The sequence below is a fragment of the Vulpes vulpes genome, chromosome 9 (assembly GCF_048418805.1).
Source record: "Vulpes vulpes isolate BD-2025 chromosome 9, VulVul3, whole genome shotgun sequence".
In the NCBI taxonomy this organism is placed as follows: Eukaryota; Metazoa; Chordata; class Mammalia; order Carnivora; family Canidae; genus Vulpes; species Vulpes vulpes.
In genome coordinates this window covers 23,692,447-23,719,596 of record NC_132788.1, presented here as the reverse complement: position 1 = coordinate 23,719,596, position 27,150 = coordinate 23,692,447, and the positions used below count along the sequence as shown (strand labels likewise).

Here is a 27,150-nt window from a genome sequence, read left to right as displayed (position 1 = left end):
ATGAACTCTAAACCAAATTTAAATAGTGGTGTACACATACAAATGTTATTCTCCTTTTAAAAGGAATGAGGTTCTGATACATCCTACAACATGGATAAACCTTGAGAATATTATGCTAAATAAAATACGTCAGACACAAAAGGAGAAACACTGTAGGTGTTTCCTACATCTAGGAAACCAGGTGATTCCACCTACATGAGATTTCTGGAACAGGCAAATTCATAGATAAAGGAAGTAAAATAGAGGTTACCAGAGGCTCAGGAAAAGGGAAGATAGGGAGTTATTGCCTAATGCATACAGATTTTATTTGGGATGGTGAAAATGTTCCAGAAATGGATAGTGGTGATGCTTGTACAACATTGTGCATGTATTTAATGCCACTGAATTATACATTTAAAAGGGGTTAAAATGGTAATTTTCCATTATGTATATTTTACCACAATACAAAAAGTAGATTGTCCAAATCAAAGATAATTACAAATGATTCGGTTTTGCCTTCCTTTCCTCATACCCTATATATATCATATTTATTTAGAAAACAGCCAGGTACCATAAAGAGAAAAAACAAAATTGAAAAAAAAAAACGGAACATAATTTCTAATTTAAGAAACTTGCAAAGTAAAAAAAAAAAAAAAAAGTCTAGAAAACCACAATAGATATCTTACAGAGGGGAGAAATCACTCCAGAATTTACAAACTGAGAGTGACTAAGAACACAAGGCTCAGAGTTTCAGAGTAATGTCTGAAAGTTATGTTCACCAAAATATCATTCGTGGTTATCCTTAACAGATGAAATTTTTCAGTGATTTTTACTTTCTTTGTATTTTGGGGTACTACTGACTTCATTCATAGTAAGCATTCATCATTTAACAAAACAATGTAGTTATTTATATAGTCAATTAACCTTCAACAAAGCAGGAAAAACATCCAATAGGAAAAGGACAGTCTCTTCAACAAATGGTATTGGGAAAATTAGACAACATGCAAAAGAAAGAAACTGGACCATTTTAATAAACTATATACAAAAATAAATTAAAAATGGATTAAAAACCTAAATGTGAGACCTGAAGTCATAAAAATCCTAGAACACAACCAATAACCTCTTCAACATCAGCTGTAGCAATTTTTTTCTAGTTATGTCTCCTGAGGCAAGGGAAACAAAAGCAAAAATAGACTAGTGGGACTCCCTCAAAATTAAAAGCTTCTGCACAGCAAAGGAAACAATCAACAAAACTAAAAGACAACCTACTGAATGGGAGGAGATATCTGCAAATGACACATCTGATAAAAAAGATAGTATCCAGGGATCCCTGGGTGGCGCAGTGGTTTGGTGCTTGCCTTTGGCCCAGGGCGCGATCCTGGAGACCCGGGATCGAATCCCACATCAGGCTGCCGGTGCATGGAGCCTGCTTCTCCCTCTGCCTATGTCTCTGCCTCCCTCTCTCTCTCTCTCTCTCTCTCTGTGATTATAATAAATAAATTTTAAAATTTTTTTAAAAAAAGATAGTATCCAAAATATATAAAGAATTGATAGCACTCAACACCCAAAAAACAAATAATCCAATTTAAAAACGGGCAGAAAACATGAACAGACATTTCTCCAAAGACATAAGATGGCCAACAGGAACATGAAAAGATGTTGATCATCACTTACCATCAAAGAAATGCAAATCAAAACTATAATGAGCTATCACCTCACACCTGTCCAAATGCCTAAAATCAATAACACAAGAAACAACAGGTATTGGCAAGAATATGGAGAAAAAAGAATACTTGTGCAGTGTTGGTGGGAATGAAAACTGGTGTAGCCACTGTGGAAAACCGTATAGAGGTTCCTCAAAAAGTTAAAAATAGAAATACCTCCTGATCTAGTAATTCTACTACTGGGCATTTACCCAAAGAATATGAAAACACTAATTCAAAGGGATATATGCACTCCTATATTTATAAGAGTATTTACAATAGCCAAGATATGGAAGTAACCCAAGTATCCATCTATTGATGAATGGATAAGAAGATTTGGTATGTATATATACAATGGAATATTACTCAGCCATAAACAATTATAAAATCTTGCCATTTGTAATGACATGAATGGAGCTAGAGAGTATAATGCTAAGCAATATGTCTTTTTTTTTAAGATTTATTTATTTATTTATTTATTTATTTATTTATTTATTTATTTATTTATTTATGATAGACACACAGAGAGAGAGAGAGAGAGAGAGAGAGAGAGGCAGAGACACAGGCAGAGGGAGAAGCAGGCTCCATGCCAGGAGTCCGATGCAGGACTCGATCCCGGGATTCCAGGATTGCGCCCTGGGACAAAGGCAGGCACCAAACTGCTGAGCCACCCAGGGATTCCCCCTGTATTTATTCCATTTAACAACAACCTCGGCCTCCCATCCCATCCTTTCTTACACACTGTGTGTTTCCATCAGGATTGTATTCATTGTATTTGGACTCTGTTCTTTTTTGTGTCTAGAGAAAAAAAAAAATCTCTTCCACCAGCTTGCACTCGAACCAACTTGGAAAAAGCTTAAATGCTGTTGCTGATGTACAACTTAAAAATGTGAAGTTTGTAGCTTTAACTTTTTGTAATAAAAACTAATAACACTGGCTTAAGTGCTGACTTGAAATGCTATTTTATAAAGTTTGGATGTAAATAATCAATCGAGGTCAGCAGTTTGTATATGTAGGAGACATAGCTTCTTCCCTGCACCCCCTGTTTTTTTAAAATTTGAGGTGCTTCCTCAAATTGGAATTAAAACAGAAGGTTAATGATATTATATATATATAGTTAACAAAGAACAACTGACTAAAACATTGCACAGTGGAGTTCATTTTATCTGTCATCTTCCTCCACTTCTTTCTCTGGCTTCAACAAATTTGACCTGAGACACAACTCCACTCATCAGGCAATATTTATTAATTTGTTAATTATAACTTATTAATTATAGGAACCTTGTATTCCTACCCAGGAGATAATCTTTCAAGTATAAAAGTAACATGATTACCAGGGTTTTCCTTTCTTTCCTTTTAAAGATGGATAAATACAGAGCTTTTCCTACAAAATCTGGATGAGTGCTGTAGAACACCTGACCCTTGGTGCCTCCGATTAATCTCATATCATAAAAACTGTGACAAAGGCTTTTTGAAAAGGAATATGGCCGCCTTACTATTAAATGGCTAAAAGACTCTAGTAGCCTAATAGAAGTTGAAACATTGGTGTAAGTAATAACATTTATTGGTATGTATTTCTGTGAATGAGCTTCTTGTCCTCATTAAAAGATGGCAGAGGTTAAGATACCGCATCATCTGTTATATAATACCTTTGTGGATCAATTGATATCTTGAACAACCAAAAATGTTTAGGAGGAAGAACTTTTCTGAGAGATGTTCAGACAACTTTGAAGCCCATAGAATGTAAAGTTCAGACTACTTTGAAGCCCATAGAAGCCCATCATTCAGGGATGCTCAATGGCTCCCACTTTGCCTTCAAGATCAAGTTCAAGCTTGTTACCCTGGTAACTAAGGGCCTTTGTGACCTGGCCCCAAATCTTCTCCAGCCTCATGTCCCACCGTACTCCCCATGCTACTTCCCTCCAGCAAAAGCCAGCAGTTCTAGACCAATTACATTTCACTTTAGCACCACCGGTTAGGTTATTCCCACTCCTAGAATGTCCCCATTTCTTTCCCCTCTCTGCTTAGCTAACTCCTACCTGCCCCCCTTCAAGGCTTAGGCCAAATCTTTGCCTATCCAGGTTCACTTTTCTATTAAAATTTTTATCTGGGCCTCCCTGTTCCTGGCCCCCCACCTCACCACATCAACTCTTCCAACTCTGTGAGAGACTCCCTGAGCCTTTTTCACCCAAATGTCCCAGGATCCTGGGCTATACAAAGAGTGAGCATACAGTAAATATTTTTCAATGAATGAATGATGTTATTGAACTAATTATTTTCCACATTAAGAAGAATGACAAATTCCACAGAGTAGGTTTTCGAACAAGCTGTCGTAACTACTACCACATTCAGATCAAATGATAAGTGTGAAAAGGCCAATTCTCCACTCACATCAGGAGTCAGCCCCATGGCCCAAATGTATGCTCTCTTCTGGCAAAAATTTAAAGTTTAACCAGAGGGCAGCCCAGGTGGCTCAGCACTTTAGCACCGCCTTCAGCCCAGGGTATGATCCTAGAGATCCAGGATCAAGTCCCACGCTGGGCTCCTTGCATGGAGCCTGCTTCTCCTTCTGCCTGTGTCTCTGACTCTCTCTCTCTCTCTCTCTCTCTCTCTCTCATTCTCTCTCTCATGAATAAATAAATCAAAAATCTTTAAAAAGTAAAAAAAAAAAAAAAAGCTTAACCAGAAAAGAAAGGTACCTGGCCTGCACAATAGGGAAGTAGGATGAAGAATGAGGAAATCTGTGCAGTCAAGGACCTGAGAGCCCAGCCCCAGAGGACAGACCTAGCCAGAAAGTTGCTCTCTGCTCTTCAAAGAGAACATCTGGCAGCCTTCATACACTCTAGAATGTTCTGGCACAATTACTGGACTTCTCCTCAAGATCTGGAAGATTATCAAAAAAAAAAAAAAAAAAAAAAGACCTGGAAGATTATCATGGTAAATCTTCTAAAATCACTAATCACCAAGACACAGCTACAAGTGGTTTGTCAAGTAGATGAAGTGGTGACTTGCACCAAGTCCTCTTAGTAATGTTATACTTTCTTTCAATCTTACAATTTAGTATCTCAATTTAATCATAAAGTGAATTATCTTCCAAAATAATAAATGTTCACTATCTTTCTAAATAATAAAATACATTTTCCTAGCACATAAACCAATAGCTTTATTTTTATGCCAAAACTGATGTGAAATTACATGTCATGAATTATTCATGTCATCTAATTTAATTCAATTATTTTTACTGAATTCATATCTAATCCATAAAAATGTTTAACTCAACTGAAAAAAATCATCTCTGTACCCTTGAATAATAGATTTCTTGCAAAATCTTAGGAAAGATAAGCATATATTTGGTATTTGAAATGGCAAGGCATATTATAATTGTAATGATGAAAATAATTTTAATTACCTAACCATACATTCTGTTCTATTTACTGACTGATGTCTCATAAAGGAAAACTTATTTAATATCAAAGTAGAATCATAGGAGCAAGAAATGAATCTTAGTTCCAATTATGGCAAAGTCACTCTGGGATTTTTCCCTAAGATTCACAAGTACAGCAAGCAGATGCCCCCCTAAATGGGAGCAGATACCCTGCCCAATTAAAAGCATAAATTTTGTTCATAAAGAGATCTGATTTATCACAAAGAAATCAGAAAGGAGTGTTTGTCTTTCTCTGACTTATTTCACTTAACATAATACCCTCTAGGTCCAACCATGCTGTAAATGGCAAGATTGCATTCTTTTTTATGACTGAGTAATATTCCAGTACGTGCGCACGCACATGTGTATGTGTGTGTGTATTTCTGGGGTTTTTTTAAAAACCATTTTTTAATTGAAGTATAGTTGACAATGTTATGTAAGTTTCAGGTATACAATCTAGTGATTATATATATATATGCATATATATATAAATATATAATTATATATAATCATATATATACCAGATATATATATGTGTGCATGTATATGTATATATACACACATATGTATACCAGATCTTCTTTATTCATTCATGTACTGATGGACATTCAGGTTGCTTCTACTCTTGGCTATTGTAAATAATGCTGCAATAAACATAGGGGTGAATATATCTTTTTGAATTCATGCTTTCATTTTCTTTGGATAAATACCATATGATTCCATTCATATGTGGAATTAAAAAAAAAAAGAATGGACAAACAAAAGTAACAGAAACAGACCCAAAAACAGAGAACAAACTGGTGGCTGCCAGAGGAAGGAGGAATGAGCAAAATGGGTGAAGGAGAATGGGAGGTACAGGTTTCCAGTCATGGATTGAGTAAGTCATGGGGATGAAAGGTACAGCACAGGGAACACAATCAATGGTATTGTAATAGTGTTGCATGGTGACAGCAGCTATGCTTGTGGTGAACACAGCATAACCTATAGAGTTATCGAATCACTATGTCATATACCTGAAACTAATGTAACATTGTGTGTCAACTACACTTCAATTTTAAAAAATGCTTTAAAAAAAATGAAACAGAGGTAAAAAGGGGGAAACCATCATTCCCTTCCTTGGCAAAAAAACGTTTTTGGCTCATGCACCATACCTACTGACCTCCTTGAGAATGTTCCCACTTTTGTCCAGGTCTTTGTCGATTGTCTCCCAATCTACTTCTCTGTCCTAAATCCTGGCATTATTTGAGGGTGATCTCAGTGTCCCCAAAAAAAGCATTGGAATCCCCTTGCCTCTTAGTTCATAGATGTCTTCAGTTCCATTGACTTTCACCACCACTTATGCCAGCCATACACATCTGCAGCCACACCCAAGCCAGAAATCCCTCCATCCCTGCAATCTCAAATGCTAGCAAGCCTCGTAAAATGTTCCCTCTCTCTCATCATGCTTACTCTCTATCCAAATCCTTGACTCTAACTCTACTATGTTCCTTGGATCCACTAACATTTCTAATAAGACTAAACATCACAATTCATCATTTAAATCACTTTGTTTTCTTTAACAATCTGGAAGTCTTTTTTTTTTTTATAGACCTATTATGCCATGTATTCATAAGGAATAATTTCCAGCAGCTCAAGTTCTTTTCCACTGGTTCTTACATACTCTTGCTTCTCTGGCAGGAGGGGGCAAGTGCTTTAGTTGAACCCAGGTACCTTTTTCCCTTTGGCTTCCCTATTTTTCTGATTTTTTTTTCATGAACTTTAGGAAGCTATCTTGACTCTTAGAGTGCTTAAAATGCTCTCTCTTGCTCTTGCACACGTGTTCTGTCTATTAACACTCCTGACAATAACCTTGTCCTTAACTTGTTTACAACAATGCCATAGTGATATTCATGGGCATTCCTTGGTATCTACAATATCACCTTATAGATTTACATGGGTGCTTCCAAAGGAACAACTCTGTTTTCTAAAAGGCCTATAGAACATATAGCCAGTGTCTGTCTGCTTTCCCTTTGCTTATTTTTTTTTTTTGACAAATTGTTAGAAGGTGCTGATTCCAAACAGAAGACTTAAATCACTTTGTCCCAACCTCCAACTCTCCTTTAAATTTCTGCCACAACTGCCTCACAAAAGCCCACACCTAGATCACTACCACACTAGTTCTATAGCCTACTGAGCACTGCTAGAGGATGTCACAAGGTGATTTAAGTTGTGCCATGACAAAGTCATGGTCTCCAGCCTCAGGCAGACCATCAGTCTCTCACGCAGAAGTCCTTCTATAAGCCTCCAATGAGCTCCCTCTCCCACTCTCCATATTATCTATTTCAAAACTTCTTCACCCTCCTCAAGCCCCCACCTCCTCATTTCCCTGTCTACTCATACCTCATAGAAGTATCTAGAAACCATCAAGAAGGTACTGTCTTAATCTTGTCCACTACCAACAAAATTATGTGTCAAGATCATCCTTACTGCCAGGCTTAAAGGATAAAGGACTGTCTTACCTGTACCTATTTCAATGGGATTTTTTAAGTGACAAATTTTTATTAAGTTTTTCCAAAATGTTTGACTTGATTTTAATGCAAACAACATCTTTTTTTGCACTTCTATTTCATTGGTTTGCCTATTATATATAATTAAATTGTGTAAACTTAGTAACAAGCCCAACTGACGCAAAAACATTTGCGAACAAACACAACAGGCTCTCAATAAAGCATACAAGTTACAGAAGTGCACAGATACACAAACACATGGCCTACTAGCTGAAAACATTCAGTCTAGCAACATAACAGCCACAATGGTTAAGGAGAGAATAAGGCTTAACTAATACAGTGAGTCTTTTATGTAAAAATCAGTCAAGAGAGCTTGCCTACTGTCCTGTTTTATCCTTTAATTACACAAGTATTTTTACATAACCATCTTTTCCACTATATTCTAACTCTCTGTGCCTTCTTGTTTTGGTACCCTGAGCTTATCTAGCACAGTTCCAAGGAAATTATGGATTTTCAGAAAATGTTCTGAATTTAATTGAAATTAATTCAACTGAGGTAATATTGGCTGAAGTATATAAACACCCCAAAAGTTGTAGATGCACTTTTTGTGTGACTGAACCACATATAGAGGTAAGTCCTTAACACTTGGTGTCACTATCCCTTTGTACATATTCCAGAGTGCTAACCAGATCATATACCAATTGGCAGGTTACAAGTCTTCTGATTAGCAGAGAAAGCTCTTCATGCTCACACACTAAAAAGTCTATCTTCTTCCTATCTGGTACAATTACAAATTCATTGTTTCCAAACTCAGCAGAGCCCTTGATGTCTTGAAATACAATGTTCACTTATGCCTAAAAGTTCCTCTGCTCGATTTTCTACTTCCTCTTTCAGAACTACTCTCCATTCTTCCCTGTCCTATTGGTGTCTGTATGGACTATGCATTAATGGGCTCCCTTGACCTCTGGCTTCTGGTTGGGTTTGGCTAACGGGACATACTGGCAGGTGACTGAACAACAGACTGCCTACAAGTGTATTCCTCTAGCTATCTCTCCCTTCCAGACCAGAATTTGGCAATGGTTGTGTTCCTCTACTGAAGGGCACAATTCCTGTGGGGTGATCCTCTCCTACAGCACAGTTCCATTCTATAATTCCTCTCTCCTCTTGCCCCTTTGGATCTAGTACTGGTAGAGCTGTTGCTAGCTCCTGGATGCTCTACTATATCTCATTGCTTTCTTTTAGCCCTGATCACCTTTGTAACCAGTGTTTTCATTAACTTTCTCCAATTATTCCTCTTCAGTACTTCTGCCAAGATCCTAAGACAGTCTCTTTATCCACTACACAGAGAGAAAATCCCAACAACTCTACTGCTCTCAGTATTCTAGTCCAGGCCCAAATTCTAAAAAGTCTTTGACTCAACCCCATCTCTTCTCCTACTCTAAGACTGTTCTTCACCAACCAGCTGGTACTCCCCAAGAATCAAACACAAGCCTCTCTTAGCACTCAATACTTTGGTCACACATTTCTTTGAATGTTTTTCTCTCCAAAAGAGCAAGGTTGTGTATAAATTACCTCAGTACCAAAGTGCTTATCAGAGAATCAAATAGATAAATACTTTGCCACAGCTGCTTTTTCATTCTAGAGTAACTCCACACTTCAACCAATGCAAACAACTCCAAAGTGTAGAACTTAATCACTGTTTTCTGAGGTTGTAACAGAAAGTATCTTAACCAAATGGCCTTCATTACCTCCCCTAGATACTAAAGAAGGTGACCCAATAAAAAATTAAATTCCTATAGTATCCTGTAATCATCTTGTTCATCAAAAATCCGTTTCCTTCAACAGATACCCATTCATATTTTATTATAAAGACATGCATTTTATAGACAAATTATATAGCAATATTAAATACCAAACATACTAGAAATGATATCCAGGATAATGTATCTCCACTTAATACTTGTTATTTACTATCATGCTCTCAGGGAGTACTTGTCTAGACATAAACTATGAAATATAAGGAAGTAGAACAACAGCCCACACAGATGTATAAGAACCAAAAGTCATACTACAGGCCCTTCACATTCACAGGAGATGCCAGAGGTTTCAGAAATAGGGGGATTCTCCTTAAAGGTCTCTATAACCGGCCTTCATGAATACTGAGATTCTTTTGGAGGGGGCCAAACCAGCCTAGGCTAAGCCAGAAAAGCCAAGGATTGTTGCTTTCCAATATTCTAGGCACCAGTGACTTCTCCCCAAAGTGATTCTACATCCCTGCTCTTTTAGCACTAGCCCAGAGACCAACTCTGCCACTGGGGAAAGGAAGGGATTGAATAAGAGTTTCACAAAAGGGGTAACAGAGGAGCTGGTTTTAAAGAATGTGTAGAAGTTTACCAACTAGTGAAAATAAGGGAGGCCAGTCTAAGAAAAAAAAAAAAACCCACATAAACAACCAGAAAGCACAAAGGCACAAAGGTAGGGAAGAAAATAGAATTTGGGAAAAGCACAGCATATGGGGAGGATCTGTAGGAGATAAGGATATCAAGGTGGTTTGGAATTAGATTGTAAAGAAATTTGAGTATTCAGCTGAAGAGTCCAGACTCTACTGTAGGGAAAATGGAGAGCCATTGAAAGTCTTTGAAAAGAGAAGAGATGATTAAGACTATAGTATTTCCTCAGTAAGGTTATAAACCACTTGAGATAAAGATATGTGTTCTATGATTATTTATGTTATCTAAAGGCCTTATACATAGTTGGAACCATGATTTACATATTTTTGTTTCCCCTCAGCATTTCCCATAGTTCACTGCACATAACTAATATTCAGTTGCTGTTTGCTTAATAGAGGAATAAAAGAGCCATTGTTATAAAGTCTTTCCTATAATCAAGAATGTACATCAGTGACTAATTATACCTGCCAACGTTATATATGCAATGAAGTAAAAACATTACTCCAAAGCAAGAGTGCGGGATAACAAAAGCTAAAACTAATATCCAAGATCTGCCAACCAATATGTGCCCAGGGGGACAGTTAAAAGCCAGTGAAAATAAAATAACCAGAAACTCACTAAAATCCTGTAAACACCTTTGATTTGGTGTCTGTATCTTTCCTGACTGATGAAAATTAAATATCTTCTCAGAGTGATAAAGTGCTTTGCATGTTTTCATTTATGTTCAATCTTTGGCATCTTCTGATCAAGATGGAATGTTACATGCATGAGAATTCAAGCAAGAATGTAGGGACCCCAGATTTTTCTTTATCATGGTAATCAGAGATTCACTCATGACTAAAAATGAGAGTAAATTTAGGTTTTCTCTGACAACACTTCTAACTGGTTCATCAGAGTAAAAGGAGTCCAAGTTATCAAAAATTAAAATAGTTTAATACTAGCAAGTAACATTCACAGCTATCAACAAAAAGCCTACAACAGGGCAAGCACATGTATTGATTGTGTTCACATCATCAAATTACTATCTATACAAGACATTTTATTAGATTAACAAAAGACATGGTCCCACCAAATAAGATTCATTCTAATACCCAGAATATAGAAACTTACATTTATAGAAATCCAGTATCTTTCTCCATTCCCAAAGAGAAGGGCCATGAGTTCACACTTACTCAAGACAGAATATCTCACGCTTCCCTTTCTATGTACATTGAAGCTAGCCAGCATGTTGGAGGGGGGAGTGGGGGAGAGGGCCTACCGCACTGTCAGGCCCAGCTCAAAGGAAAGCTATGGACTTTCCAGACTCTTTGGTGTTCCTTCTAGGGACTGTTTCCTCTCTTTCTTGTAGCTATTCTGGCTCTACTGTCCCCACCACATGCTGATTTTTTTTTTCCAAAACCAATTTAAAAATTGGGTTAGGAAATAAATAAATAAATAAATAAATAAATAAATAAATAAATAATAAATAATAAAAATAAATAAATAAATAAATAAATAAATAAAACAAAATAAAATAAAATAAAATTTAAAAATTGGGTTAGGGACGCCTGGGTGGCTCAGCAGTTTAGCACTGCCTTCAGCCCAGGTCGTGATCCTGGAGTCCTCAGATCGAGTGCCACATCAAGCTCCCTGCATGGAGCTTGCTTGTCCCTCTGCCTGTGTCTCTGCCTTTCTCTCTCTCTCTCTCATGAATGAATAAATATAACCTTTAAAAAAAATAAAATAAATAAAAATTGGTTTATTTATCTTTATTGTTTTAAAAATTGATACAAGCAGCCCAGGTGGCTCAGTGGTTTGGCACTGCCTTCAGCTCAGGGCATGATCCTAGAGATCCAGGATCAAGTACCACATCAGGTTCTCTGCACAGAGCCTGCTTCTCCCTCTGCCCTGCCTCTGCCTCTCCCTCTCTCTCTATGTCTCTCGTGAATAAATGAATAAAATCTTTTTTAAAAATCCACACAAAAAATTGATACAGTTTGTATTTTTGTATATTTTCTATTTATTAATTCAATCATTAAAGAGGTCCTGGGTATAGGCTATGTTCTGTTCTAACTGTTCTAAATGCTGGGGAAACAGCAGTGACAAGACAAAATTGCTGTCCCCGTGGGACCAGTCCAGATTCCTCAAATTCATCATGCAGATCTATGAGGCTTCCCTAACCATGAAATTGAACTTCTTGCCTTCCCAAGAACTGAATAATCAAATACAGGTTACAGTATCAATCTCTTAGAAAACTCAGTAATGTTTCTGACTACTCCTTCTATCAAATCAAGTCTGATTAGTTACTGCATTCATTTCCTAGGACTGAAATAACAAATTCCCACAAATTTGGTGGCTTAAAGACAGAAATTTATTCTCTTGCAGTTCTGGAGGCCAAAAGTCCAAAATCAAGGTATTGGCAGGACAATGCTTCCCCAGAAGGCTCTAGGGAAGGATTCTTCCTTTCCTGCTTACTAGCTTCTGATGGCTTGGTAATCCTTGCTAGCCCTCTGTTTACAGCTACATCACTCCAATCTCTGCCTCCACCCTCACATGGTCTGTCTTCCCTATGTGTCCTTCCATGGCCTTCTCTGTATCTCTGATCCTCCTATCCCCCCTCACACACAAAATCTAACCCCCACATGACTACAAAGTTTCTCTTCTCACATCGTATAGATATATTTTTCCTCGTAAGTATTTAATCTATCTCTAATTTATTTGCTTGAATGTGTAAGACAGGGACATAACTTCACTTTCTTAATACAATGAGCCAATTGCCATGTCACATTACCTATCCTTTCAACTCTGATGATACAATGTCATCTTTATCAAGATAAATTCCCATGTAAATCTGGATCTTCTTTCCCACCAATCCATGGACTTCTTCCATTACTAAAACCACACTGTCAGGGATGCCTGAATGGCTCAGCAGTTGAGCATCTACCTTTGGCTCAGGACGTGATCCCAATCCCAGGATCTAGTCCCACATCGGGCTTCCTGCAAGGAGCCTGCTTCTCCCTCCATCTGTGTCTCTGTATCTCTGTGTCTCTCATGAATAAATAAATAAAATCTTTTAAAAAAATAAAACCACACTGTTTACTAATTTTATAGTACGCTTTAATAAGTCCTCATCTTTGTTCTTTTTTTATCTAGAGTGTTCTTGTGCATTTATTCTTTCAGTTGAACTTTATAATTGTTTTAGCAAATTCTTCAAAGAAAACTTTCATTGGGATTTTTACTGGATTTATATTTCATTTGTATATGAGATTTGCAAGAATTGACACCTTTACAATATTGATTCTTTCATTAACTTAAGGCTTCCTTTATGTGAAGTTTTATAGTTCCTTCTCATATGTCCTTTATTTAATTTCTTTAACTCATTTCCTGGCCTATCACTTCATTCAACCGTCTACTTGCCATCATTCTCAAGCATAAGGACTTTCTTTTGCCATGGAATCTCCTAGAAAAAATCCCAAACATGGATCAATCCAGTTGCTCTCCTTCAACAGGCATTTACTTGAAATGCCACACCCACCTGGATGGCCATAAGGAAAAAGACAAAAACAAGTGTCAGCAAGGTTGTGGAGAAATCAGAACCCTTGTATGTTATTAGTGGGTATGTAAAATGCTGCAGCTAAAATAGAAAACAGTTTGGAAGATCCTCAAAATGTTAAGCATAAGCTGTTATATGGCCTAGCAATTCTACTCCTAAGTATAATCCCAAGATAACTGAAAATGTATGTCCACATAAAGACCTGTCCATTAGTCTTCACAGAAACATTATTCATGAGAGCCAAAAAGTGGAAACAACACAAATGTCCATCAATTCATGAACAGGTAAACAAAATGTGGTATATCCATTCAATGGAATATTATTCAGCCATAAAAAGAAATGAAGTACTGATCTATGCTGTGATATGAATGAACCTTGAAAACATTATGCTAAGCAAAAGAAGCCAGATACCAAAGGCCGCCTATCATATGACTCCATTTAAATGAAAGGTCCAGGGATCCCTGGTGGCTCAGTGGTTTAGCACCTGCTTTTGACCCAAGGTGTGATCCTGGAGTCCCTGGATCGAGTCCCGCATCAGGCTCCCTGCATGGAGCCGGCTGTGTCTCTGCCCCTCTCTCTCTCTCTGTCTCTCTCATGAATAAATAAATAAAATCTTTAAAATAAAATAATAAAATAAAATAAAATAAAATAATAAAATAAAATATAAAAAATAAAATAAAATAATAAAATAAAATATAAAAAATAAAATAAAATAATAAAATAAAATAATGATAAAATAAAATAATAAATAAAATAAAATAAAATAAAATAAAATAAAATAAAATAAAATAAAGGTCCAGAATAGACAAATTGAAAGACAAAAAGTAGATTAGTGGTTGCCAAGAGATGAGAGGAGAGAAGAATGAATACTGTTTGCTAATGGGTACGGAGTTTCTTTCTAGGATAATGAAAATGATCTGTAATTAGACAGTAATGACCGCTGCACCACTTTGTGAATATACTAAAAGCCACTGAATTGTACACTATAAAATGGAGAATTTTACAGACTGTGAATTATATTTCAATAAAATAATTTTTTAAATAATTTTTTAAAAACACGCAAATACAAGAGCTAACCATTACAAGCTTCTAGAGAAAATCACCTATACTTATAGACCATTGCCCCTATAAATTCATGGGTCCTCTACCTTCCATGTTTTTCTAGTCAGTTGTCTTTCATTCTCTTCTTAATGGCCTATGCACATTTTATTATCTACTTTACTCAAACCTCCAACCCTGCCACCTCCCATTCATTCTCAGAAGATAACATCATCTCAAAGAAAACTTCCCCACTTGTAATTACCCAACCTATAAACCTCACTTTCTGCGCCAATCCCCTCCTCCTACCTTCCCATTACAGGGATGAGCTGTTTCTTCTCCTCTTTCAGGCTAACCCCTGTGCTCTATATCCCAGTCCTCCAAAGAATAACCCTCCCTCTCCTCTTCTGTAACTTCAATGTTAACCTCCCCCCAGTACTTGCTCAAATCCATCCTACATAAACAAGCAAGCAAACAAACAAACAAAAACCCAGGGTGATGTCATCATGACAGCAACATAAGTCATTCCCAACTTCAATGCCTCTCACAAGACCTACTAGCAACTATCCATAAACAAGGTACCACTGTGAAAATCCCAGAACCCTGGGGTAAGGCTGAAGCACCCTAAGGAGCCACAGAGACCAAAAAAGAGCACATTAGAAGGATAAGAGGAAGGACTACATTGCTGACCATATCACTCCTCCTGCAGGCTGGCACTGTGCTGCTTAACATAGCCTATGGTCTCACCTAGACAGAGAGTCCAGACAAAGACCCTGCACAATCTCAGAGCAGAGCCTGCAGCCTAACTCAACAAAGGAGACAGTTTCATTGCTTGACTGTAGAGCCCAGTCTCTAGACCTACCCAACTTCAGGATCTAGCTGAAGGCCCCTCCAATCAAAGAGCTCACCCAATGACCTTCCCCAACAGCACAGCATGACCCACAACCTATCTGGCCTACCCTACAAGGGAACAAAGTCTGTGACTTCTCTTAACCAGAAGTGACTGCAGAGTCTAGCACTGGTCTCACTGACCACAGCCAGCAGCTCTGCCAGAACAATATTTCCACCCAATAGTCCTTTCTGAGTGCAGAGGCCAGCCAAGAGGCCCACTCAACCACACAGCCCAGCCAATGTCACCCTCCAAGCCTCAGAACATAGGCAGAGACCCCATTAGCCATCTCCACCTGCCATGAACATTACCAGCTGACCTGTCTGATACCCCAAGCTGAGCTGATTGGTGAAGGTTTTTCCCTGAGGAAGCAAAACTATGAAGTCTGAAAGTGGAGATTACGTATTCAAACATTCAGAATCAAATAGAAGAAATCAAGGATCACAAAGAATCAGATAAACATGATACCACCAAAGGAAACTAATAAAGCTCCAATAACTGACCCTAAAGAAATGGAGATATATGAACTGTCTACCACAGATTTGAGAATAGTTCTCTTTAAAAAGAAAGAGAGGCAAATCAAAAAACAGACTCTTAAATATAGAGAACAAACTGATAGTTATCAGAGGGGAGGTGAGGGATTGGTGAAATAGGTGAAGGGGGATTAAGAATACACTTAACTACACTTAACATGATGAGCACTGAGTAATGTATAGGATTGCTGAATCACTGTATTGTACACCTGAAACTAATATAACACTGTATGTTAAATATACTAGAATTAAAATTTAAAACGTTAAGTAAACAAACAGAATAGTCCTCTTAAAGAAGTTCAGTGAACTACAGGAACACACAGACAACTAAATGAAGTTAGGAAAACAACACACTAACAAAATTAGAAGTTCAACAAAGAAGTAGGAACCATAAAAAAAAAATTTTAAAAAACAGAAATCCTAGAGCTGAAGAATATAGTGACTGAACTAAAGAATTCAATAGAGAGCTTCAACATCAGATTAGCCAGGTAGAATAATTAATGAACTGGAAGATCAGTCATTTGAAATTACCCATACAGAGGAACAAGAAGAAAAAGGAATGAAAAAGAGTGAAGAGGGAACCCTGGGTGGCGCAGCGGTTTAGCGCCTGCCTTTGGCCCAGGGCGCGATCCTGGAGTCCCGGGATTGAGTCCCACGTTGGGCTCCCGGTGCATGGAGCCTGCTTCTCCCTCTGCCTGTGTCTCTGCCTCTTTCTCTCTCTCTCTGTGTGACTGTCATAAATAAATAAAAAAAAAATTAAAAAAAAAAAAAAAGAAAGAAAAAGAGTGAAGAAAGCCTATAGGACTTAGAGATACCACCAAAAAACAATATACACATTATGGGAATCCAGAAGGCAAAAAGAAAGAAAAAGGGGAAAAAAGACTATTTAAAGCAATAATGGCTGAAAATTTCCCAAAGTCAGGGAGAGAAATAAACATCTGGAATCATGAGCCCCAAATTTATTGAACCAAAAGGGACTACAACTAGACACATTATAATTAAATTATCAAAAGTCAAAAACTCAGAGAAAATGTTAAAAGCAGCAAGACAAAAGTCACTCATCATATTCAAAGGAGCCCCAAGAAGACTGTAAGCAGATTCCTTAATAAAAACTTTGCAGGCCAGAAGAGAATGGAATGATATATTCAAAAAAATTGAAAGAAAAAAAACTACCAACCAAAAATACTATACCCAGCAAAGCTGTCCTTTAGAAATGAAGGAGGGATGCTTTCCCACCAACAAAAGCTAAGGTAGTTCATCACTATCAGACCTGCCTTTCAGGAAATGCTATACAGCATTCCGCATATGGAAATAATATGCTAATTAACATTGTAAAAACATAAAAATGTGTACAATTTACTGGTAAAGGTAAATACATAGTCAAAGTCAGATTCCCTAATATTGTAATGCTGGTACATAATTCACTTACAGCTCTAGTTTAAAAGTGAAAAATCAAATATATTAAAAATAACCACAGGGATCCCTGGGTGGCGCAGTGGTTTAGCGTCTGCCTTTGGCCCAGGGCGCGATCCTGGAGACTCGGGATCGAATCCCATGTCAGGCTCCTGGTGCATGGAGCCTGCTTCTCCCTCTGCCTATGTCTCTGCCTCTCTCTCTCTCTCTCACTGTGTGCCTATCATAAATAAATAAAAATTTTTAAAAAATAACAACTACAATAATTTTTATTGGATACACAATATGAAAGAGATGTAAATTGCAACATCAATAACCTAAAATGTGGGGAGGGGAGTAACGAAAGTATAATGTTTCTGTACCATTGAAGTTAACTTGTTATCAGATTAAAACAGGATATTTCCATAAGCCTCATGATATTCACAAAGGAAAAACCTGTTGTAGCTATGCAAAAGAATGACAAAGGAGTCAAAGCATACAGCCACAAAAAGTCATCAAAACAGAAAGGAACACAGCAAGAGAGGAAATAAGGAACAAAGGATCTATAAAACAGAAAACAGTGAAATAGCAATAGTAATTCTTCACCTATAAATATTTACTTTAAATACAAATGGACAAATTCTCCAATCAAAAGACAAATAATGGGGCATCCTGGGTGGCTCAGAGGTTCAGCAGTTCAGTGCCGCCTTCAGTCCAGGGCCTGATCTGGGGACCCTGGGACCGAGTCCCACACTGGACTCCCTGCATGAAGCCTGCTTTTCCCTCTGCCTGCGTCTCTGCCTCTCTCTCTCTCTCTCTCTCTCTCTGTCTCATGAATAAATAAATAAAATCTTTTAAAAAAAAAAGACAAATAATGGCTGAATAGGTTAAAAAAAATACCCAATGATATGCTTCCTACAAGAGACTCACTTTAAGGATATATGGACTGAGATCACTGTGATGAAGTGTGGGATATTTCAAACAAATGATAACCAAAAGAAAACAGTGATAGCTATACTTATATAGGCAAAAAGACTTTAAGCTAAAAATGGTCAAAAGAGATAAGGAAGGTCATTATATAATGATAAAGAAATTCATCAAGAAAATAAAACAATTGTAAACATTTATGCACACAACATCAGAGCACCTAATTATATAAAGCAAATACTAACAGAATTAAAAGGAGAAATAAATAGCAATACAATAATAGTTGGAGGTTTTGATACTCCATTCTTGACAATGGGCAGAGAATCAATAAGGAAAAGGAAGATTTGAACACTACACCAAGTATATTTAACAGACATATACAGAACATTCTACCCAACAATAGCAGAATACACAATCTTCTCAAGCATACATAGAACATTTTCTAGGATAGAACATATGTTAGGCCCCAAAACAAGTCTTAACATTCTCAAAAAGACAAAAATTATATCTACTATCTTTTCTGACCATAATGGTGTATGAAACCAAAAATCAGTAACAGGAGGAAAGCCAGAAAACTCAAAAATATAGGACACTAAATAATATACTCAGAAGAATGAAACTGGATCCCTATCTTATACTACTCACAAAAATTAACTTGAAATGGACTAAAGACTAAATTTAAGACCTGAAACCATAAAAACCCTAGAAGAAAACATCAGGAAAAAGCTCTCTGACATTGGCCTTGGCAATAATTTTCTGGCTATGACAACAAAAGCACAATCAACAGAAGCAAAAATAAATACATGGTACTATATCAAACGAAAAAACTTCTGAACAGCATAGGAAACCATCAGCAAAATGAAAAGCCAGGGATCCCTGGGTGGCTTAGCATAGTTTAGCACCTGCCTTCAGCCCAGGGCATAATCCTGGAGTCCCAAGATTGAGTCCTGCATCAGGCTCCCTGTGTGGAGCTTGCTTCTCCCTCTGCCTGTGTCTCTGCCTCTCTCTCTCTGTATGTCTCTCATGAGTAAATAAATAAAATCTTTAAAAAAAAATGAAAAGCCTACCTGTGGAAAGGGAGAAAATATTTGCAATTCACATATAAGAGGTGAGTATCCTAACTATATAAAGAACTCATACAACAGCATAAACAAACAAATAAATAAATAACTTGATTTAAAAAATAGGCAATGACATCTTTCCAAAGAAGATATACAAATGGCCAACAGGTCTATAAAAAGGTGCTCAACATCACCAACCATTACATAAATAAAACAAAAACTACAGTGAGATATCACCTTGCACCTGTTAGAAAGGCTATCATCAAAAAGATAAGCAATACAGGCAGTATTGCTTATCTGGGTGGCTCAGTCAGTTAAACATCTACCTTCAGCTCAGATCATAATCCCACGGTCCTGGGATTGAACCCTACAACAGGCTCCCTGCTTAGTGTGGAGAAAAGGGAACCCTTGTGCACTGTTGGTGGGAATGTAAATTGCTGCAGCCACTGTGGAAAACAATATGAAGGTTCTTTGAAAAAAAAAATAGCACTACCATACGATCGAGCAATTCCACTTCTGGGTATATATATATCTGAAGGAAAGGAAATTGCTCTCAAAGAGATATCTGCACCACCATGTTTATTGCCATACTATTTACAATAACCAAGTACATGGTAACAACCTAAGTGTCCATCTATGAATGAATGGATAAAGAAAATATTCTATGGGTAGCCCAGGTGGCTCAGCAGTTTAGCACTGCCTTCAGCCCTGGGCGTGATCCTGGAGACCCAGGATCGAGTCCCATGTCAGGCTCCCTGCATGGAGCCTGCTTCTCCCTCTGCCTATGTCCCTGCCTCTCTCTCTCTCTCTGTCTCTCATGAATAAATAAATAAAATCTTAATTTAAAAAAAGAAAATATGATATATCTTTCTCACAAAGGAATATTATCCAGCCGTTAAAAAAAAAGAAGGGGTGCCTGGGTGGTGTAGTCAGTTAAGTATTTGACTCTGGATTTCAGCTCAGGTCATGATCTCAGGGTCATGGGATCCAGCCCTGCATTAAGCTCTGTACTTGGAGCAAAGTCTACTTCAGATTCTCTCTTAACTGAAACTATCTTAGCTTTCTGATAGCTATCTTTTTATTGTATCCTCACACAGTGGAGAGCAGAGAAAGAGGAAGCAAGTTCTCTGGTGTATCTTCTTATAAAGGTACTAATCCCATCCATAAAGGTTCTACCCTCATGACCTAATTACCTGCTACAGCCCTCTTCCTCTAATACTATCACATGGGGGATTCAGCTTCTACACACGAATTTCAGGGGCACACAAACATTTGATCCATATCACCTCCCAAGTCCAACCCAGCCCAGGTCCTGCCTTCTTGGCCAACTGTCGTCTCCATCTCCACCTCCTGTCTTCCAGCACATTCACTCAACAAATATTTAGTGAGTACCAACTAGGTGAAGACACGGTTCTCCACTCTGAGGATACAACATCAAGCAAGAGCAACAAGGTTTCTATGTTTTTGTGCTGTTCCTATGTTTTAGGTGATGGGAGTAGAGAGAGACAATAAATAGATGAGACCACTAAAGAGAGTGACCTTGTTGTAAATAAAATAAAACAGAGAGATGTGAAAGCATGACAGGTGGGGGTGTGGGGCTGCTTTAGATGGGTGGTCAGGAATGATCACTCTGAAAAGGAAACACCTGAGCTGAGACCTGGGCGATTCAAAGGAGCCAGCCATAAAAAGTCAAGGCCAAGAGCTCCCAGGCAGAGGGAATGGCACCACTGTAAGGCAGTAATGAACCTGGCAAGTTTAAAGAATAGAATAAATACATAATCCTCCAAAGTTAGGATAGCCTCAATTATATGATAGTTCCCATAGCACTCTGTGTTTTCTCCATCATGGAATTTACAACACTATATTAGAATTACATTTAATTGGGATTTAATTAAGCAATTATTTAATAATTTAATGTAATGTTATTTATTTAATAATTTACTAAGTAATTGCATTTAATTAATTTATTTAATGCAATTCCAATTGCATTTAATTGAATGTCTTCCCCAACACACTGTAAGTTTTGCAAGATAGGGAGCTTAGCATATGATAGACACTCTATAAGTATCTTTTCATGAATTCTCCAGGTAGTTACAACTGAAAATAATGTTTTTGCTTCTTTTCCACTGTTTGTATTTATTTCTTTATATTGTTTATGGCATTAGCTAAAACTTCTAAAACAAGGTTGAATAATTATGAAGATACCAGGTATTTCATCTGGTCATGACTTTAATAAGAATGCTTTTTTTTTTTTTCACCAACAAGTTATATCACATTGCTAATGGTTTTTTTCATTCATACTCTATTTTGTGGGGAAAGTCACTTTCTATATCTCCTTTTCAAAGAGCTTTTTATTTCTTTATTTTTAAGAAAAGGTGGATGTTGGATTAAATCAGTTTGTGTGACTTTCAGGATGACCATACAGAGTTTTCCCTCTAACAAATTAATGTGATTCATTACAATACTAGCTTTCCTAATACTGAATTATCCTTGTGCTTCTAGTAAACTCTACCTGATTGTAGCAAATTATTCTTTTAAAATAAGGAGGTAATCTCAGAATGCCAATAAAACCTTGGACTTAGGTGTCGGAACTAATGAATTAGAGAACAAACAAAATGCAAATAAAGATGAAGAAATCTATTAGGGTTACTAAATGAACCTAAGAACTGAGTCTTGGAAAAGAATGACAAAATAGATAAATTTCTGGCAAATTTGACCAAGAAAAAAGGATGACCACAAAAGCCCAACATTAGAAAAAAGAGGCTGTATGCCCAGATGAAGTAAGCCTCACGAAAGCCTCCGCCCCCCCCCCCCCCCCCCCCCCCCCCCCCGCCATTAATCACAGAATACGCAGTCACTGAAGGATGTATTCAAGGGACATAGTTCACAGAGCACAGTGCTGGCTCCATTGAGAAACGAAAAGAAGTTCTCTTTTAAAACTGCTAACATCTGGGACGCCTCAGGGGCTCAGCAGTTGAGCGTCAGCCTTTGGCAGATGTACCTTTGGTGTGATCCTGGATTCCTGGGATCAAGTTCCGCATCAGGCTCCTTGCATGGAGTCTGCTTCTCCTCCCTCTGCCTGTGTCTCTGCCTTTCTTTTTGTGTCTCTCATGAATAAATAAAATCTTTAAAAAAAAAAAAAAACTGCTAACATCTTAGATTTGGGCTTTCATCCTGACTGTTCTTAACAGATTATTCCAGGCTAATAACATGAATAAGCACATGTTACTTCTTCTCCTGTATTCTAGAAGATGTTATATCACCTAGGCATTCTAGCCAAATACTTTGCTTTTAAAACTACATAATCCCAATGGCATTTTAGATCCTAATTTCTTAACAGCTTTCTCCATGCCTTTCATTAGTCTTGATCTACTTATGTTTTGGCAATTTTGGTTATTTCTATTTTCTCAAAAACTCATCCATTTAACCTAATATATTCAAATTGTCAAGTTTGACATAGCATTTTCCTTGTGATATCCTCTGCACCTAAGGTTTGTCTCTATAGCAAGGATCTTAACTTTCCACAGTAAGATCTTCAGCAAACTGTACCATCTCCTTCCCACTTTACCTTCTAGAACTCCACCCCTCTATGCTCTAGCCACCTGGAACTATTCACTAGACCTCAGATATTCCATGTCATTTTGCCTCGATGTCTTCACTTAGGCTTTTCCCTTCCTGGAAGGTCTCCTTCTGATTTCTACACTTGATACAATTCTACTCATCATTTAAGATCCAACTCGAATATCAAGTTCCCTATAGCACAGAATTGGTCAATCCTACCTCTGTGATTGGGTAAACTTTGCTCATAATATTTCTCATGGAACTTCTCATATTGGGCAGTAATTGTTTTTATTTCTCTGCAGAAAGATTTTCAGTTTTCTGATGACAGACTATACCTATTTAAATTTCTTTCCCTTTTTAACATCCTTGCTCTATCTAATCCTAGTACTTAGCAAAATGCCTGGGACATAGTAGTAATTCAGAAGTATGTTCTCACAGCTCCTTGCACTTGTGCTTTATAATCTGTGGTGATATACTATACAAACACACACACACAAACACATACCTATATGTAACATATATTTGTCTACTGTATTGAGGACAGAGATCTGAATTTTTTGCTCTTTTTCAGGTTTCAGCATAGCACCTAGCATATGGAAAATATTCAGAACATATGTGTTAGATGAACACTAAAGTAAATTACGTAAGGCTGAATCTATATGAGGCAACTATTTGAGAGATATTATTAATCTAAGATAGCTTGGGGATTTGCCATATTTAATAGAGATCTGGGGGGTGCCTGACTGGCTCAGTCAGTAGAGCATGCAACTGTTAATCTCGAGGTCCTAAGTTTGAGCCCCTCATTGGGCACAGAGCCTACTTAAAATTTTTTTTAAAATAATTAAATTGAGATTTGAGAGACCTTTCTTCTAGAGTCACCTAAATGTGGTAGTTAGGTGAGGATCTATTAGGAAGCTCAGGGCATAACAGCCAGTCTCACGGCATAACAGCTTTTGAAATAATGATGGTCACAACATAGAATAAAAGTTGCTGCCTCATTCATTCATTCAACAAACATTTACTGAACACCTACCTTGTGCCAGGTACTTCTGGAGACATTAAACATTCCCACATTAAGATACTCCCATCCCTAGTCATATACCTTCCCCTTGGAAATAACACATGATACACTAATGCTATGCAAAAAAATTAAAAATTACCAAGAAACCTGTCTGATGGCCCCTCCCTATGATGATTCTACTTGCTACGGGGGAAGAGATGGATAAATCATAAATGGAATTAACCTAGGAATATATTTTATATTTTTTGAGAACCTAGCGTCCCATTGTTTTCACTTTTACAAAGTATTTTTAAAAGGAGACTACATTAAGTGGCCCTGTGAGAGAAAACTACACACTGGTGTAGCATCGTAATGAGGGAAGGAGCCAGGGAGAGGTAGAATGATTTATGTTCACAGGCCATATAAGCATTCCAGATGGCCCCAAATTTGTCATTCAGCACCCATTTGACATCATTCGCCATACATTCACGTACCATGCTCACACAGCCATGTACTGGCATGACAGAAGCTAGGTCCAGATGATCAAAGTGAATCCATCACAGCCCAGAAACATTCCGCCTGTCTCTGGATACAACAGAAACTCTGTTGTTCTACTGGGGGAATAAAATGATCTATTTAGTCAAATCAAACAAGTAAGAAATTTTCAGACTTGCTTGACCTCTAACTAGGACACGATGATCTGGCTTTTCCTGGCACTTGTCAGGCTGCACCTCAATAAAATGTTGCTCCCCATTCTGCATGCCACTCTGTAATACAGAAGTAGCTAAATTGGAGCAGGTTAGAGGAATGCCAGGCAACTAAATCATGTCATATATAAATGGTTGAATATAGAAGGGATATTTTTCAAATATGTGAAAGGCTGGCACATATTAGAATTAGATTTTGTTCTCTGTGACCCCAAAAGGTACAAGGAGGAACAGCAGATGAAAGTAATAGGAAGAAAGATCACAGCATCACAACTCTATAGAATAACCTACCAAAGATAGCATGGGTCAGCCAGCCTTGGAGAAAGAGAGATCTCTACTGTGAAAACTAAGACAGTCACTTGACACAGATTCTGCAAAGGAGACAGAAGGATCAGAGGAGGTGATTTTGCTAGATTATTTTCCAGTTATTGTCCAAATACAGAAGCCCATTTTAAAAAGTACAGCAAACGACTAAAGAGAATCTTAAAATGCACTCATCAGACAATGACATGGGTGAGCAGTGGTGGTTCTCATTTATGTTGTTTCTCCTAACAAAAATGTTCCCCCTATTTCTAGCCAGCAGTGACTTATTTGAATCTCACTTGGCTCCAGACACCTCGGATACAAATCTCAGTGGGCAAGATGGGAAAAGAGGCCAGAGGGCAAGCCACAAATCTGAACAATCTACATCTATGGAAAAAAAATCACCCGAGAATGATTAAGAACTGAGCAAAATAAAATTGCGGGGGGGGGGGGGGGGGCTGCTTCTATTAAAATCTGAATAAAAAAATATAATGAAATAGGCCAAATCTTGTTTTTTCAAACTCAGCTTCAAAGAGATATTAACTAAATAGTGTTGATGATGCTAAAGGGAACAGAGTGAGGCCTGAATTGTGGGCCTCTGTGACAGCAGTGTCATCAAACTGGACAGGAGCTTAGTAAAGGTCTGCTGAATGCAGGAATCATTCAATAAGGCAGTCAGCCTTGGCCTCATATCTGAGAGCCAGGGATTAACTGAAATCTAGGATCTTGGGAATAAGAGAACCTACTAAGGGCAAATGTGATAAAGTAGAACATACCTATAAATACGTTAAAGTCAGAAATTATGATAACCTATCTTTCAGTGACTAGTGATGGTAAAATCCAGAGCTAAGTAAGGTCACATTCAGGCTGGTTTGGGACTACATCATACCATTTCATCACTATCCTGGATAATTCAATCATTGATGAGAAAAGATGGCAAATGAACTTCATGAAATTAATGACTTCAGCTCCTCCTTCTTCGCAATATATACTGAACTACTACTATATACTGAATTACTACTATCAGAGACAAACTGTTCTTGAAAAACAGCATGATACATTTTCAAAATATGTAAATTCAAATGCTAAAAGCACATCAGAAGGAAAAGGAAAACATGCATATACTTCAGCATTTTAGTACTCCAAATATTAAATAACATTAAAATTAGGTGCTAGGGAGAGAAAGATTAAAACTGATATACTGTCTGATGTCAAATGTGGTTCCTTTGCCAGAGTATTTATCTTAAAGGCAGGCACTATATGTATTGTATCTTTTGGTCTTAATTTGTGTTTTGCTATGCTCAACAATTTTAATGCCAAGAGGAAGAAACTAAGTAAGAAAGGGAATGTGCTGGTCTGAACCTGGAGAGTTGATCTAATTGAACTGAAAAAATTAAAACCCTTCTCCATCTGTTCAGTACACCTGCTGATGGAGCACTACCACAGGTAGGGAGGAAATCCATCAGAGACCAGTTATAAATAGATTTTTATTTCATCTGCTAAAAGCTTGGCAGCCGAGGTGGGAGGGCTGCCCACACTGGCAGCCAGGCAAAAGCTTTGAGCTGCTTTTGTGTTTAGGTGAAAGGAATAAGGAGGCAGAAACCAACATTAACAAAATAAAGTAAATTTCACAATAACTCATTTGACAACCAAACAGCAGTCATTAAGTTCGCTTAAAGTGTGCCACCCATTTCCGAGAGATACTGGGAAGATTAAAGATCAGTCATATCCTCTTGTGAGGATGGTAAAGAAATCAGTTGGGAAACAGACATGTTGACCCATCAGTTCTGTAGCAAAGTTTCTATGTTCCAATTTCCCTTGTGGCATTCATAAAGTTAAATCAAGAGGGTGGAGAATACTGATAACATGATATTGTCAACTTAATTGACACACCGTATCTTTCTGAAGATAAGATCGATGCAAATCCTAACTGTACCAAAATGTAAACTGGAATAAAATGTTTTCATGGAAAAGAGAAACTGGCAGACCCAACCCATGAACTATCAGTCTATGGCGAGACCATGAGTGGTGAGAAGCATTAGGGTCCCTCCTTGTACATGGAAGTCAGACACAGGAACTCCTTGTCACACCTGGCTCAGCCTCTACAACGGCATCTCTCACCTAGAGGGAGGGCTGCAAAAAGCGGTCAAGTTGAATGAACCAAT

At 37.6% G+C, this 27,150-nt stretch overlaps 1 protein-coding gene across 12 annotated transcripts in view; it reads right to left on the bottom strand.

The window, feature by feature from the left end:
* MSRA (methionine sulfoxide reductase A) overlaps positions 1-27,150 on the bottom strand; it is a 426,469-nt gene that overhangs the window by 343,288 nt on the left and 56,031 nt on the right. Inside the window, exon 1 of one of the 12 annotated variants that reach the window (XM_072719624.1) lies at positions 22,416-22,534. The exons of the other annotated variants lie outside the window; for them this stretch is intronic. Within the exon in view, the coding sequence (XP_072575725.1) occupies positions 22,416-22,455 (40 nt within the window). The 5' untranslated portion in view covers positions 22,456-22,534. Of the gene's footprint in view, positions 1-22,415; positions 22,535-27,150 lie in introns of those variants that run through there. 12 annotated transcript variants of the gene reach the window in all.